Consider the following 15,321-nt stretch of genomic DNA (forward strand, 5'->3'; position numbering starts at 1 on the left):
ATCTGGTTTTCCGGCTTCCAAACTAGAGACGTGCGTCCTTTCCCATATTCCCCACTCCTCGTACACACATGTGTTTTTAAAATTCCTCTTCCCAATCTTGCGTAGGGAAGAAGTAGATGTAGGAGGGAGGAAGCCAAAGTAGATGCATCCCCATCTCTCCCTAGAAGCCATCATTGTCTTGATCATTGACATGGAGGTCCCCGCTGGCCTCAGAAGTCGCACACCTGAGGGGAACATGGATATTCAGGGTGAGGGACGGAGCCGGGATTTATTCCAGGGTTATCTGTCATCCAGGTCCAGCTCCTGGCTCCCAGAGTGGCCTCTCCTCCCCGCCTGAAACTCGGGGCAAGCCAGAGTGCTGGGGTCAACTCCCAGAATCCCAGGGTCAGGGAGGCAGGAGGCAGGCCCAGGCACTGGACAAACAGATCAAAGGTGAGACACGGTGCGGCTCCAGACCGGGCCTGGCCAGGGGGACAGGTTCACAATGAGGTGAGTGGGAGCCCCCCACGGTCTCCCCAGCAGGGGCGAGGGGTCAGAACAGGACCCTCACCTGCCCCTCTGCTGCTGCTCTCAGGCTGCTGGTCTTCCTGGGCTTGCTGTGGGGCTCGGCCGCCACACCCCCGGGCCCACAGTGGCCTGAGCCGGTGTTTGGACGCCTGGTGTCCCCTGGCTTCCCCGGGGAGTATGCCAACAACCAGGAGCGGCGCTGGACGCTGACCGCGCCCCCCGGCTACCATCTGCGCCTCTACTTCACCCACTTCCACCTGGAGCTCTCCTACCTCTGCGAGTATGACTACGTCAAGGTGCCACAAGCATGGGGGAGACTGGGACCTTCTCGAGGGCAGTGGGACGGGGACCTCTGGGAGCAGGGTCTGGCCTCGGAGGGAGGGGAGGCAGGCCTTGCGTCTCGCCCTCTCTTCCTGTGACTCCAACCTACAGCTGAGCTCAGGGACCCAGGTGCTGGCCACGCTGTGCGGGCAGGAGAGCACGGACACGGAGCGCGCCCCTGGGAATGACACCTTCTACTCACCGGCCTCCAGCCTAGACGTGACCTTCCGCTCCGACTACTCCAACGAGAGGCCGTTCACGGGCTTTGAGGCCTTCTATGCAGCAGAGGGTGAGGCAAGAGGAGGCCGGGGTGGGGAGACACGACATGGACCGTCTACCCATGGGAGTGACTCAGTCTTAGGTCAGGCCAACTCTCCCTTCAGTCCCACACCTCCCTGAGGCTGGGTTCCTGCCAAACTAGCGGGCAAGGAGTCCACACCTCTGTCCACCACCAGCCCCAGGGCAAATATCAGTAATGGCCATGACCGTGCCCCCCTCCGGCTGAGCCCGATGGTGTGCGGAGGTGCTGAGCGGGGGACAGGCTAAGCCTGGGATGTACTCCTAGGGCGCCCCCCCGACTCCCATGACGCTAGGGCCCATGACGCTAGGGCCCAGTGAGTCCACCTCTGGATGGGAAGGTCAGCCCCACCCGCCTGAGCCCCACTGAGAACCTGCAGCCTGGTGTTCCCCATGTGTGGTTCTCCCCATGAGTGGTGCTCCCCGTACACGGGCTTCGAGTGGAACACTTGATGTCAGATAGGGGCTCCTGCAGGGACCAGCTGTGTGACCTTGGGCAGGGGGCCGCACCTCTCTGCGCTCCTCAGGAGTCAGCAGCAGGGTTTGCTGGAACACGGGTCACAGCCCTGCTTGTCGGGTGCGACAGCCGGCGGCACCTGCAGGGTAACTTTGAGCAGGACACTTAACCCATCACTCGTTCGAAAAAGGGGGTAGTGACATCTACCTCCAGGCGTTCTGAGGAGGTTATCATGACCCTAGGCCTGTCCAATACTCGGCCGGGCCCCAGCCACCTCCAAAAATGGGGCTCCTCTTGGGTCAGCCTCGTGGCTGTCGGCTCCCAGGCCCCCAGACCGCCTCGTCTCCCGCCCTCTGACCACCTGCCTGACCCGCCCCTTCCCCAGACATTGACGAGTGCCAGGTCGCCCCAGGACAGGCTGCTCCCTGCGACCACCACTGCCACAACCACCTGGGTGGCTTCTACTGCTCCTGCCGCCGGGGCTACGTCCTCCACGAGAACAAGCGCACCTGCTCAGGTGAGCGGGGCCAGGGAAGGTATGGGGCAGACACCGTGCCCAGCCCAGCACCCCCCTGGCCCAGAATACAGCCAGCTCCTAAAAGCCATAAGTGTTCTGCCCAGGGGTTGGAGGGACGGCCCTTGGCCTACTGGGCCCCGTCCCCTCCTGCCATCCGTCCACCCATGCACATCCATACTCCCTTCCCCTCCCCCGTTTCATCCTGGGCTCCCTCTCTCCGGTCTTCAGCCCATCACTTGGATCACCTGTGCTGGGCCCCCACTATGTACCTCCCTGTCTGGGCTCTGGGCGCCTGCTACAGGCATCTTGCCCTCCTGGGGCTCCCAGGTTGGAGGAACGGGGAGCATAGGCCGGGCTCACACAGGCTTCCCAGCATGAAACTTCCCGGCAGGGGCAGGGCGTGCTCAGAGTGGCTGGATCCCCAGCAGGCCGACCCCTTTGGCCTCTACTTCCCGCCTCCTCCGAGCTCCTGCCAGGTGCCAAGTACCCAGATGGGAAACCCAAGGGTGCCCTGGGGAGTGGGCAGCCCCAAGGCTCAGTGCTGCCCCTGCCTCCCCCTGCCCGGCGTCTCTCCCCCAGTGGCTCTCCCTGTCTCTCTGTTCTCTCTTCCAGAGCAGAGCCCCTAGCCTCATCTCTGGCTCCGGTCTGGGTCAGGCCAAGACGGCCACTGCCTGCCACCCCCAGTCCACCCCATCTGCCCCTCCGTGGACCTAACAATAAATCTGCCTCCACCTCCACCTACTGCTTCGTGTCTCTTGGGTGGCACGGTGGGGGGAGGGCAGCGGTGTGCCCCCTGGCCTCCTCCCCTCCCTCCCTCCCCTCATCACAGCCCGGATGAACCCTAGCTGGTGGGAACCCCCTCCATGGGGCCACTGGCCCTTTTGCCAAAAAGCTTGCCCACCACCTCCCATCCATTCTGAAGATGGGGCACTGAGGCCCAGAGAGGGACGAGGGCTTGGCCGGGTTCACACAGGGAGACCGAGCTCTCTCACTCCCCCACCGGCTCCCCAGGGGCTGAGCTGGGAGAATCCTTGGACAGCTCCTGTTCAGGGGACCACTCATGTCCCAGGTGTGCTGGGCTGGAGGAGCCTGACCCAGAGCAGAGAGGCCCAGGGAGACAGCTGTTGATGGGCACGCTGGCCCCCCACATCCGGGGGCCGTTCCCTCTGCCCCGTGGGGAGCAGCGCACGAAGGAAGGCAGGCTGTGCTGGGACCCCTCACTTCTGGAAGCCTCCCAGCTCAAATGTCCTCTGCAGCCTAGGGAGGGGATGGGCCGGTGTCTCCCGGGGCTGATGCGGAAGCTCGCTCTGCAAGGGCACGACCAGCTGGCCTGGCAGGGAAAGAGGGCACCAGACATGCTTTTGATAAGTGTGAACTTGAATTTCCCTCAACTAACCCCCAGGGCAGTGCCCGGACCCAGGGTAGGAGGGAAAGTGGACCAAGGGAGGCCCCTCTGTTCCCCGTGGGGACCCAGGGAAGGCTGGACTACTCCCAGCTGGTGTGGGTGGGAGCCCCGTGGTGGATGAATGTGGGAGTTGTCAGGGTCCAGGCTGGCTGAGGGACCCCCTCTTCTCCTTCCCCCTCGGCAGAATCTAACGTTGCTCGCTTCGTCACCCCCAGAGTCCTGACTCTGGCCCAGGACTCCCCAGGTTCAGGAGCCCCTGGGAGTGTGGGTGGGGCCTGGAGGCTGTGTGCCCAAGTGCCACCTGTTTCAGCCAAAGCCAGGAAGCCCAAGAAACTCTAGATTGTTCCTTCAGCCCTGAGGTGGGGTGTTCCATCTGACTGGGCCAGAGGGCAGTGAGGGCAGCCAGGGAGCGGAGCCCGGCTGCTGGGTCCCCTTCACAGTGACCCGTCCTCTCTTAGCCCTGTGTTCAGGTCAGGTCTTTGCCGACCGGTCGGGAGTGCTCAGCAGCCCTGAATACCCACAGCCGTACCCCAAACTCTCCAGTTGCACCTACGGCATCCACCTGGAGGAAGGATTCAGCATCATCCTGGACTTTGTGGGGTCCTTTGATGTGGAGACGCACCCGGACACCCAGTGCCCCTACGCCTCCCTCAAGGTCTGGTTCCTGGGATCTAGACCTCCTCTGGCTCTGGCATGTCCTGAGGTGACAGGGCGCCTTCTGCTTTCAGATTCAAACAGACAAGGAGGAATATGGCCCATTTTGTGGGACAACGTTGCCCCCTAGGATTGAAACTAAAAGCAATGCCGTGACCATCATCTTTGTCACTGATGAGTCGGGGGACCACACAGGCTGGAAGATCCACTACACCAGCACAGGTGAGGGCGAGTGGGTCTTGGATCCTGACAAGAAGCTCTTCCTGGAGTGCCAAGGAGTTACATAGGATGGGACTCTTCCTGGCGAGGCCCGGGAAGTGTAGGGGAGGAGAAAATTTCCTCAGCCCTCTAGGGTTCCTGGCCGAGGCTGAAAAGTAAACTGACAAAGACAGATCAACAGGAAAAAATCAGGGGCGCCTGGGTGGCTCAGTGGGTTAAAGCCTCTGCCTTCGGCTCAGGTCATGATCCCAGAGTCCTGGGATGGAGCCCCGCATCAGGCTCTCTGCTCGGCAGGGAGCGTGCTTCCCTCCCTCTCTCTCTCTGCCTTCCTCTCTGCCTACTTACGATCTCTGTCTGTCAAATAAATAAATAAAATCTTAAAAAAAAAAAAAAACAGGAGAAAATCATCCACACTTACGTAATGTGAGGTCTACATGGCATGGGAGACTTCAAAAGAAAGGAAAGACCCAGAGGAACAGTTAGGCTTGTGTGGGGGTTTTGTAGAAGAGGAGACAGTCATGGGGGAAAATGACAGGTTAAAGCAAGTGTTGTAAATGGGGGAAACTTAGCAAAGCCTCTTTCTTTGGCTTCTTCTTGGCTCCCTTTGTCCTTGGAGATAAGGATGCTCCTTCCCTCCAGGTATAGGGAGGGCACCTGTCACGTGGCCGTACACAAGGGTCTTCTGACTGTGATGGGGAAGAAGGGTGAGGGAGGGGGTGGAGGTCCAAGGGACCCCTTGTTTCTGTTTTCTCAGACTCCTTCAGCTTAAAATATTCAACATGCCAGGTGCCATATTTAGGGGTCGTGTGTCCTGAACTCCTTCAGAAGACAAACGAGGTTGGAGTGGGGGTGGTCTGTGAGACAGTGGTCCCCAAGGGGAAATGCCACCCCACCCATCCCTATCCCTCTCTTCACCCCTCCTTCCCTCCCTCCCTCCCTTCTTCCATGCACCCATCCACTCAACTGGCCCTCCTTCTATCTGTAGGAGAGGAAAAAACAATTTTCCCTCAGCCCTCCTCAATCCTTGGCTAGGACCAAGAGACAGATTGACAGGAGAAAAACAAGCACGTTTGTTAAGGTGTATGTCTCATGCATGCATGGGAGATTACCCACGGGAGAATGGGAACTTAGAACTCAAGACATCAGTACCATCTTCAGTTAAATACAAAAGAGAGGAGGGCCTGGGGGAAGGCAGTATGGGGAGGTGCTGAGAAAACTACAGTAAACAAAAAATGGTTTGTTATACAGATGAAAGACATGCCTTCTCCAGGGACGAGTTTCTAGTGATTTAGTTGTCTTTATCTGGAAGAGAAGGGGAGACACTCTTAATGGACATTTCTTTTGTGAATATAAAGTTCTCTTACAGAAGGAAAACTTCTACTCTGTTTTCAGAGCTTCTCCTTTGTCTGCTATTTCTTTCTTTTATTTTTTTAAGATTTTATTTACTTATTTGACAGACAGAGATCACAAGTAGGCAGAGAGGCAGGCAGAGAGAGAGGGGGAAGCAGGCTCCCTGCCAAGCAGAAAGCCTGACATGGGGCTCCATCCCAGAACACTGGGATCATGACCTGAGCCGGAGGCAGAGGCTTTGACCCACTGAGCCACCCAGGCACCCCCTTTGTCTGCTATTTCTGAAAATAATCAGCTCAAAATAATCCTCATGCCGAAGAAGCATATTCTGGAGGGCCATATTCTCCCACCCTTCATATCCAACCATCAGAAACAAAATCCCACTGAGTAAACTTGAAGATCTAATCTGCTTTATTAAATGATTCATTAGTTGGGCAGCATCCCATCTACAGGTGGAGGGGAGCTCTGAAGGGAGTTGTACAAAATGGAGGGTTTTCATGGAAGGAAGGTGGAACAAGAAAGATAATAAGCAAAAGGAAAGATTGTTTTAGGTAAGATCACCTTCTCCTAGGGGAAGAGCCTATCTCCCTACTTCTCCTGCCTTGGCTTCCTTCTTCTTTCCATCCATCCATCCATCCATCCATCCATCCATCCATCCATCCATCCTTCCATCTGTCCATCCATCCAACCTTCCTTCCTTCCATCCATCTTTCCTTCCTTCTATCCATCCTTTCTTCCTTCCAAAACCCACCTTTCCTCCCTCCCTTCTTTCCTTCCTTCCATCCTTCTACCCATCCTTCCTTCCATCCATCCATCCTTCCTTCCTTCCATCTATCCTTTCATCCATCCATCCTTCCTCCCACCCTTCCTTCCTTCCTTCCACCCATCCATCCATCCATCCACCCACCCATCCATCCACCCACTTATTCAACCATCCATCCAATCATCCACCCATCCATCCATCCATCCTTCTCAACCATCTATCCAGGAAGCTCAGAGCTCAGGTTTGAATGTTGGACTGCCTAGATTTACGCCCAGGCACAAACCTGTTTCCCGGCTATGTGACACTGAACCTCTCACATAACTTTTCTGAACCTTAATGTCCCAATTATTTCAATTAAGGACAATGTCTCCTTCAAAAGGTGTCCATTCGTGGGCTAATGTAGGGAAAGCATTGGGTGCAAGGTGTGGCATAGCGGAAGTGGTAATTGGATTATAGAGATTGGGGTAGTTTTTTAAATTAAAAAATTGGATTAGAAAAGATTAAGCCTTGGGCCACCTCTGTTAGAAAGGTGGGAAGGGGCAAGACTGGTTGGGAGGAGGGAGCCCAGCGCTATGAGAACAATTTGTCTCCCATTCATTTTTGAAAGTCTTTCATTTTCCTGTAGGTCAAAGTAATAAAACTTGTGCAACTGAAGTGCTGGTTTTAGAGCCACTCAAAGGGGGTCTCAGGTCTTCCAGGCTGGTGGGGGCAGGGCCAGGACAGAATGTTGAGGCTTGTGCGAAGGAGGGAGGGTGCCAGCCAGCGGCCAGGGCTTTCCCTGGAGGTGGGGACTTTGGGCCTGCAGGGGACTGAGAGCTGCTCTGGGACACAGAGTCCAGCACCTGGAGGGAGAAGGGGACTCAGCAGGAGACTGGCGCAGGCTGAGTGGTAGCAGTGGGGGGTGGGCTGAAGGCTTGGGGTGACGTCAGGCCAGGGTTTGGGGGCCGGAGTGGAGGGCGGTCTTCCTGGAGGCCTAAGGCCTAAGGGCGGGGTCACCTGTGCCCACTCTTGCCCAGCGCTCAGCCAAGCACCAGCCAAGTGCTTTACATCTGGTGTTCGGACAGCCCTGGAGGGTGAGTGACTCTTCTCACCTCCCCATCTTACCGGGGAGGAAACAGGCACAGAGAGTTGAAAATAACCGCTGGGAATGCGGTCTAGCTCTCCTCCTCCGGCGGACGCTGTAGCTTGGTTTGCGGCAGCGCAGGGCAGACGCTGCCCTGCAGGGTGTGGTGGCCGCTCTGGCTCCGGGTGTGCCTGCCTTTCTGGGAGCTTCGGCTGAGACCCAGGCCCGGCTACAAACCCTAATTTGTGCAGTAAGCGACCCAGTGCAATCTTGCCTTTGGTTTTAAATCTGAGCAACTCTATCCGACTTGCGGCGAGCTCTGCCCCTGTGTTAAGGGTTCCGTGAGTCAATCAGGACCTTTCGGTGGCTAAATTCAGAGCGGCCTCCTGGAGACAGCGTCAAAACCCCTCGCTCAGCCCGGCCTCCCTCTCCGCCCCGCCCCCAACAGCTCAGCCCTGCCCTGGTCCCGTGGCGCCACCTAATGGCCACATCGCGCCGGTGCAAGCCGAGTACATCCTGAAGGACCGCTTGGCCGTCTTCTGCGAGACCGGTTACGAGCTGCTCCAAGTAAGTTCATCACAGCACCGTGAGTACGGCAGGACCGCGGCCGGTCCGATGCGCAGACGTAGAGCTGTCAGCAAAGAAGTTATATGCGAAAGTGGGGAAAGAGCTGGAGTCAGCACGCTGGTTTCTTTGGGCTGTGACCGAACAAAGCAAAGCAAATTCGGTGGAGAAGAGAGATGGCTATGGAGAATTTTTTTTTCTTAAGAATCGTGCCTTTAAACAAAAAGCTTTAGAAAGGAACACTGAAAAGAAGTTTAAAAATAAAAAATTTTTAAAAAGCTTTAAAAAGGCTTTTGACTGAAAGCTGGCGATTCAAATGGGCTTTTCCCTGTTCACACATCACAGCAGCTCTCGAAAAGCGGCTGAAGCAAGTGAAGGATGCATTTGCCGTCCTCGTGCCACCTGCCCTGTGAGACCGCGCCTTGCATTAGATCAGGCCCGTCCCCCTGGCCACGTGATGACCTTTCCTGGCCACCACTCCTGGGCCCACAACAAAATTAAACGGCCCCGGGAAAGAGTATATTCTGCAAAGTTATAAATAGTGACCTCTGTTAAGGGAGAGGGAGGGTAATTTTTTAAAAATGCTTCGTGTGTTGCTTTAGGGGCACAGGTAAGAGATTAACTCGTCCTCTTTATGTTCTTCAAAATTGTCACTGAATCCCAGCGGTAAAAAGTAATAACATTGAAATAATAGCTAGCTATTCAATCCAGTCCTGTGGAGGGACAAATCAAAAGGAAAAAAAAAAAAAAGAGGCACTTTCCCCACCTTGCAAAATTCCCTGGGCAGGCTCTTTCCCCAGCTCCCGGGACTGCAAACCTCTGTTTCTGATCTGGGGCAGAAAAAAATCATCCTGCTCTCCTTGGACGCATAAAGGCTTCTTTCCGCCAAAGTGATCTTTCATAAACTTTAGAAAAATATTTCTCTGCAAACACCACTAGCGATAAAAACTGAGAGCACACATGTGAAACCTATCAAAGTGCTGTTAATAACCGGCCTGTGGTTTACGGCCCCAGGCTAGAAAAATCCAGGCCCACACGCTCCCTGTCGGAGCAGGTTGGTCTTACCCAGATTCCCACCACCACCCTTTGGCACTTTACATAAAGAACTGGTGGCAAATCGGCAGGAACCTGTGAGATCGGACGTGTTCTTTGACTTAAAGGGAAAGCAAGACATATTCCTAAGCTACGCAGAGGCGCACATGGGATTCCTGCGGTGCCAAATGCATCTTAAAAGAGGAGAGCTATCCCCTAGGGGACAAATCCCGCAGAGCTGTTGGGATGTGTCCTGTCAACGTGGGTGTGGAACCCCGCTCCGGGCACCCACCCCCACCCAGAGGAACCGCTGTAGGAGCACAGCCTTGGGGTGTGGTCTCCTGATGTAAACCAGGCAAGTAATATTTGCTGAATTCTTCTTTAGGGAGCTTTGCCCCTGAAATCCTTTGCTGCGCTCTGTCAGAAAGATGGATCTTGGGACCAGCCGATGCCCACGTGCAGCAGTAAGGCCACGTGACCACAGGTCCTGGGACCGCTTCTGCAGCTTTGCCTGGAGTGCTGCTTCCGAAGCGGTTCTCCTTAGCAGGGCCTGAACTCCTAATCTCCTTCTCTTCCCCAGCCTCTCTGTGCATTTGACGGGGTCAAAATGGAACCGAGCTACCAGCAAAATTATTTCCTTTGGGAGAGTGTGATCTTTTAAAAATATTTTTCCAAGTGTAAAATATTCACTGAGGATGGGAAAGAGAGAACGAAACATTTTAATACCCATAATCCCACTGTCCTCATATCCCTCCCATCACACACCTGTCTCACACGTGCGTAAACACCATCTGGAGGGATGGGTGTAGCTGTGTGTGAACACTCCACACGAGACTGCGGTGAGGGGGAACATTGCCATTTTGCAAGCATCACATCTTATTTTAAATATTTTTTCAATTATAAAATACATGTTAATTAGAAAAAGTAAATTTACAAAAGCATAGTGAGACCCCCCCCTCTCTTGCCCAAATCCCCAAACTACCACTGAGGGTTCGGGGCCCTTTCCTTCATTCCTGTGCTGTATACACTATTTCACCATTATATACTTTTCTAAAATTTATTTTTAAGATTTTTAAAAAATTTATTCATTAGACAGACACAAAGAGAGCACAAGCTGGGGGAGAGCGGAGCAGCCCCTTCCCTCGCCCCTGCCCCTGTTCTTTATGTGGGGCTCCATCCCAGGACCCTGGGATCATGACCTGAGCCAAAGGCAGACACTTAACAGACTATTCTATACTTTTTAACCAAAATGGGATGCTAAGTCTGACGGCACTGTGCTTTTTGCCTCCGTACCGTCGGGATCTCTCTCCACAGCAGTCTGAGTATTAGCAGAGCCGCTCGCTCATCCTTGTTAAGGACAGCACGTCGCGCCCACCGCCGTCTCCCAGATTTTCACTGTGACACACACCGCTGCAGTGAACACTCCTGTAAATGTATTTGCGCATACTTTGTGCAAAGGTTTCTACAGAATTCCTGGGGAATTTAAATATCGTTTCCTAAATTTACATTCCCACCAGTGAGACTGTCAATCCTCAGTTCGAAAGCAGTAGAGCTGGGAGTGAGAGGTCTGGATCTGAGTCTCACTTGGGGTGAGGTAGGTGTGGGCACCTCCTCTACAGAGAGGTGGACAAAACTCTTGCCACGGAACCACGCACACAGCTATAAGGTCGCTGAAAACTACTTAAATGTAACCTGTTAAAATACCCAGAGAAATCCATTGGTTGTTTTAGCTCTACTGTGGGAAGCAGGACTTCTAGACTCAGTCACTTGGGCTCCAAACTGGGCAGGGGTTTCACACGTTCTGACCTCACACAGGTGTGCATTCTGATGCAAAGTCCAGGTATTATGACTTGCGGGTCTCCTACACTTTGATGAAAAGGAGCTCAAGAAGCCAGGTCCTTCTTTGTATGGTTCTTTGACCTTTAAGGCCAACGGAGGACCACTTTCCGGGACCCAGCCCGGGCAGGCCCGTGCAGGCTGGGCCGGCAGCTGCTCTGCGACAGACCCTGAGGTTCAAAGTCAGGTGCTGGGCACCTGTGTGGCTCAGCCCGTTAACTATCTGCCTTCAGCTGTGGTCATGACCCCAGGGTCCCAGGACTGATTCCTACATCCGGCTCCCTGCTTCTCCCACTCCCCGCTGCTTGTGCTCTCAAATAAATGAAATCTTTAAAAAAAAGAAGTCAGGGCGCTGAGGAGTCCAGTGGTTTCAAATTCCCTTCCTTTGTGAAGGGAATCGCAGGGCTCCGACGCAGGGGCCTCACCTCACTCCAGCCGTTTAGTCCAGAACAGGCAGGACGGCGAGGCTTTTAAATCACACTAAGGTGATTCCCTCCCTTTGAGAGAGATGGAGGATGTCCACTGAGGCGGCGGGACGGGGCGGGGGGACGTGGGGAGGGGAGAGACACGGATACGGCTTGGAGCCACAGCACCGCAGCACAACCACCTGTCGGTCTCGTCTTCTTACCGTCCGTCCGTACACCCGGACTCCTCCTCCTCCCGTGTTTCCTAGTTGTTGACTGCGGCCCTCCGGATGACCTGCCCACGGGCCGAGTGCAGTACATCACAGGCCCCGAAGTGACCACGCACAGAGCCGTGATTCAGTACCACTGTAACGAGGTCTTCTACACAATGACCCCTAACGACGGTGAGCAGACTCTGCAAAGTTGGGGGTGCGTGCTATCTGGAAAAGAAGCCCTCCCTCGCGATCTGAAAATAAACTTGAGCCGACATTTTTGGCTAAGGCTACACAAAAGATTAAAAGGCACTTCTCCCGCCCGCTAAGTGAAATATTACCGCTGAAGTGACTTTAATGTCAATTTGCAGGAATCTGAAAACAGATCTTATCTAGTAAATGACTACTACAAACACACAATATATTCCAAATGGTTTAATTTAACAAGTCAAAACCTTATCATTAAGCACTTGAGATCTTGATACATATTCAAGTTACACATCTAAAAGGTTTCCACTTTGCAAGCAAACATGGTTAATGCAGAGACCTCCTATTTATGAAATCATGTAAAACGGTTAGACACCTCTCTTTCCCACTGATGCTCAAGAATCAACATTTTTCAAGGGGGTATTCAAGCAAATGACAACCACCTTATACATGCAGTTCAACATTTTTGCTTTTCCAATGATTTGCAGGTAAATACGTGTGTGAGGCTGATGGATTCTGGACGAGCTCCAAAGGAGAAAAATCACTCCCCGTCTGTGAGCCTGGTAATGGATACATTTATACAAGAGATTCGTAATTGATGGAAAGTAGAACTGGGTGGGAGACAATCAGCAGAGCCTTAGCTGTGGTCGGCTGAATTGCAGCTTCAGCACTTGGCTCTTAAACCAAGTGGTTATTTCCAAATAATCCGTTCTCATTATCCCCCTTCTGGACGGACGGAGAGGCTGCTGGGCGCTGACTGCGTCAGTCACTTGGTTATTTCCGACCTTACAACTAGGCGAGCGTAAAAAATTAAATGATTTAAAAAATTATCTTGAAGCATTTATACATTTATAAACTTGAGTTCTGCTGTGGAGTTACTTTTCTTCCCTGTAAAACTGCTATTAAAACCCAAAGCTAATAACTTCATTATTTCCCTAAGCGATTGTTTTCAATGACATCTAGTTTTTAAACATTAACGCAATTTGCCTTTTAAATAGGACTTTTTTTTTTTTTTTTTACCAGAATTGGCTCTGAGGATATGGTTGAGTACAGTGATTTAAAAAATCAGAAAGGTAGTAATATATTCATTACCCCTTTGTTATTTGACTTAAATTGGTTAAAAAAAAACCAACCCCCACATCTTAGCCGACACAACATCGTAGGTTTTAAAGCCGGCGCCCTGCCACAACGGGGACACGGTCGCTACGCTAATGAGCATATACAGTTAGCCACAGAGAGTAAAATTTAGTTTGGAAGAATCAACTAGACCAAAAATAGTAATTTCTGTTCCTGAAGGTTCCTAGCTACAACTGCAACTTTCTGATTTTTAGAACACTTAAATGTTCAAAGGTGAAAAGAATTTTGCAAACCCTGGGACAGTGACCTTAGTTCCTGCTTTCCCAGCACTACGTGGTAAACACCCCATCATCCCAGTAGGAAAAAAGCAGCAACGAAAAGGTCATTTCCTTTCCCTTTCTGATCACATCACCCACTACATCAGCTCAATTTGTTTGCCCTATTAAGTAATCTTCCAAATTGTGTAGGCCAAATTATTGTAGCCGCACAAATCAGTTTCTAAAAGTTAATCTCCTCTCCCCTCATTCTCTGAAGAGCTAATGCCGAGAGGTTTTATTGGGTCTCCGAACTGTGTTTTAAAAGCACCTGCTGGCCTGGGTGGAAGCCCCACCAACCCGACCTGACTTTGGATGACATCACACATTCCGAGCGGTAACAACTGTGGGAAAACCCACCACCGGGTCTCTGTAAAGGCTGTGTGTGTCCGCTTCTTTCCCCAGTGTGTGGAGTATCAACTCGTACCACGGGAGGTCGAATATACGGAGGGCAGAAGGCACAGCTCGGGGACTTCCCCTGGCAAGTGCTGTTACTAGGCCAGACCACAGCTGCGGGCGTGCTCCTGCGGGACAGCTGGATCCTAACGGCGGCGCACGCTGTGTACGCGCAGAAGGAAGCTGCCTCCTCCTTGGACATCAGACTGGGTACCCTGAAGAGGCTGTCGGCTCATTACACACAAGCCTGGGCTGAGGCCATTTTTACACATGAAGGTTATACTCATGGCGCTGGCTTTGATAACGACATAGCACTGATTAAACTGAAGAACAGAGTTGCAATCAACAGCAACATCCTGCCTATCTGCTTGCCAGGAAAGGAGGCCGAATCCTTTATGAGGACAGATGACCTTGGAACTGCATCAGGATGGGGGTTAACCCAGAGGGGTTTTCTTGCCAGAGATCTAATGTTTGTTGACGTACCAATTGTCGACCATCAGAAATGCTCCGCTGCGTACGAGAAGCTGGCCTTTCCGGGGGGGAGGGTGACAGAGAACATGCTCTGCGCTGGCTTAGATGGCGGGGGCAAGGACAGCTGCAGAGGGGACAGTGGGGGGGCGCTAGTGTTTCTGGATAATGAGACACAGAGATGGTTTGTGGGAGGAATAGTGTCCTGGGGTTCCATCAATTGTGGGGAAGCAAATCAATATGGAGTCTACACCAAAGTTATTAACTACATTCCCTGGATCAAGAACATAATTAGTAATTTTTAATTTGTAGGTCTTCAACGATTCCTTAGTTTTAAAAATCCCTGCAAAAGCTCTTAGTAGCCATGTGGCCTGAGAGCCACGAACTTGGCAGTTGTTGCTCTAACCCCAAACCACTGCCACACCACGAATCAGCCTGCCCTTCCCAGCACTTCTCACTCGTCAGTTTTTCACCCCTTACTCTTTGACTCAAGGGGACACAGATGATTAGGCCGGATCACCTTTGCCAATCCAACAGAAACTCACTGGTTAAATATGCATTTAATTACTTACAAGTCCAGTATCTTTTGTACTGTTTCTCTACATTTCTACAGATTGCCTGTTCATGTTCTCTAATTTTCCATTTGGGGGCTTGTTCTTATTGATTTCTAACAGAGCTTTATATATTATAGCAAAGCTGGTTCACGTATAGCCTTGAATCATGATTTTTTTTTTTTGGTAAATAAACTGGACACATGGATACTTTGGCTTAGGTGCTGACTCCCATGTTTAAAAACCAACAGCACAAATGGTGAGATAGAATTTTTCACTTATCAAACTGGCAGACAAAAAGGAACATGGAATAGCACTATTTCACACTGTTGAAGACAATATACATTTCCTAAAGGACAATTTGGAAATATTTGAAAAGCCCTGACAGCATGCATATAGTCTTTGACCTAGTAATTCCAATGTTAAAAATTTAATTTAGCTGTGATGTTCTGGCACTTGGAAATAACCTGAATAATATTCACATATAGAAAAGAGCTGAATCAAATGTGGCATTTTCTTAAGAAGAAATACGTCAGAATTAAGTGGTGGTTTAACAGATAAATCTATAGTTGGTTTTTTCCTTCTCACAATGAACATGGAAATACTTGGGCACACTTAACAAACAACAGATCACATACCATACAATAGCTAAGTACAGAACTCATACACAGTTAAGAGCTACTCACCTAGTACTCAACAACAAATTA

At 52.0% G+C, this 15,321-nt stretch overlaps 1 protein-coding gene across 1 annotated transcript; it reads left to right on the forward strand.

The window, feature by feature from the left end:
* The first annotated feature begins 419 nt into the window (after positions 1-419).
* Positions 420-14,731, forward strand: LOC111154710 (mannan binding lectin serine peptidase 2). The gene is made up of 11 exons (XM_022514563.1): positions 420-489; positions 575-803; positions 940-1,117; positions 1,968-2,099; positions 3,963-4,159; positions 4,233-4,380; positions 8,002-8,120; positions 9,535-9,613; positions 11,659-11,793; positions 12,297-12,371; positions 13,605-14,731. The coding sequence occupies exons 1-11, from the start codon at positions 485-487 to the stop codon at positions 14,366-14,368; spliced, it is 2,061 nt and encodes a 686-aa protein (XP_022370271.1). The 5' UTR covers positions 420-484; the 3' UTR covers positions 14,369-14,731.
* The last annotated feature ends 590 nt before the right edge of the window (positions 14,732-15,321 follow it).

Source organism: Enhydra lutris, unplaced genomic scaffold (assembly GCF_002288905.1).
Source record: "Enhydra lutris kenyoni isolate GAN:26980312 unplaced genomic scaffold, ASM228890v2 scaffoldscaffold38, whole genome shotgun sequence".
NCBI classification, from domain to species: domain Eukaryota; kingdom Metazoa; phylum Chordata; class Mammalia; order Carnivora; family Mustelidae; genus Enhydra; species Enhydra lutris.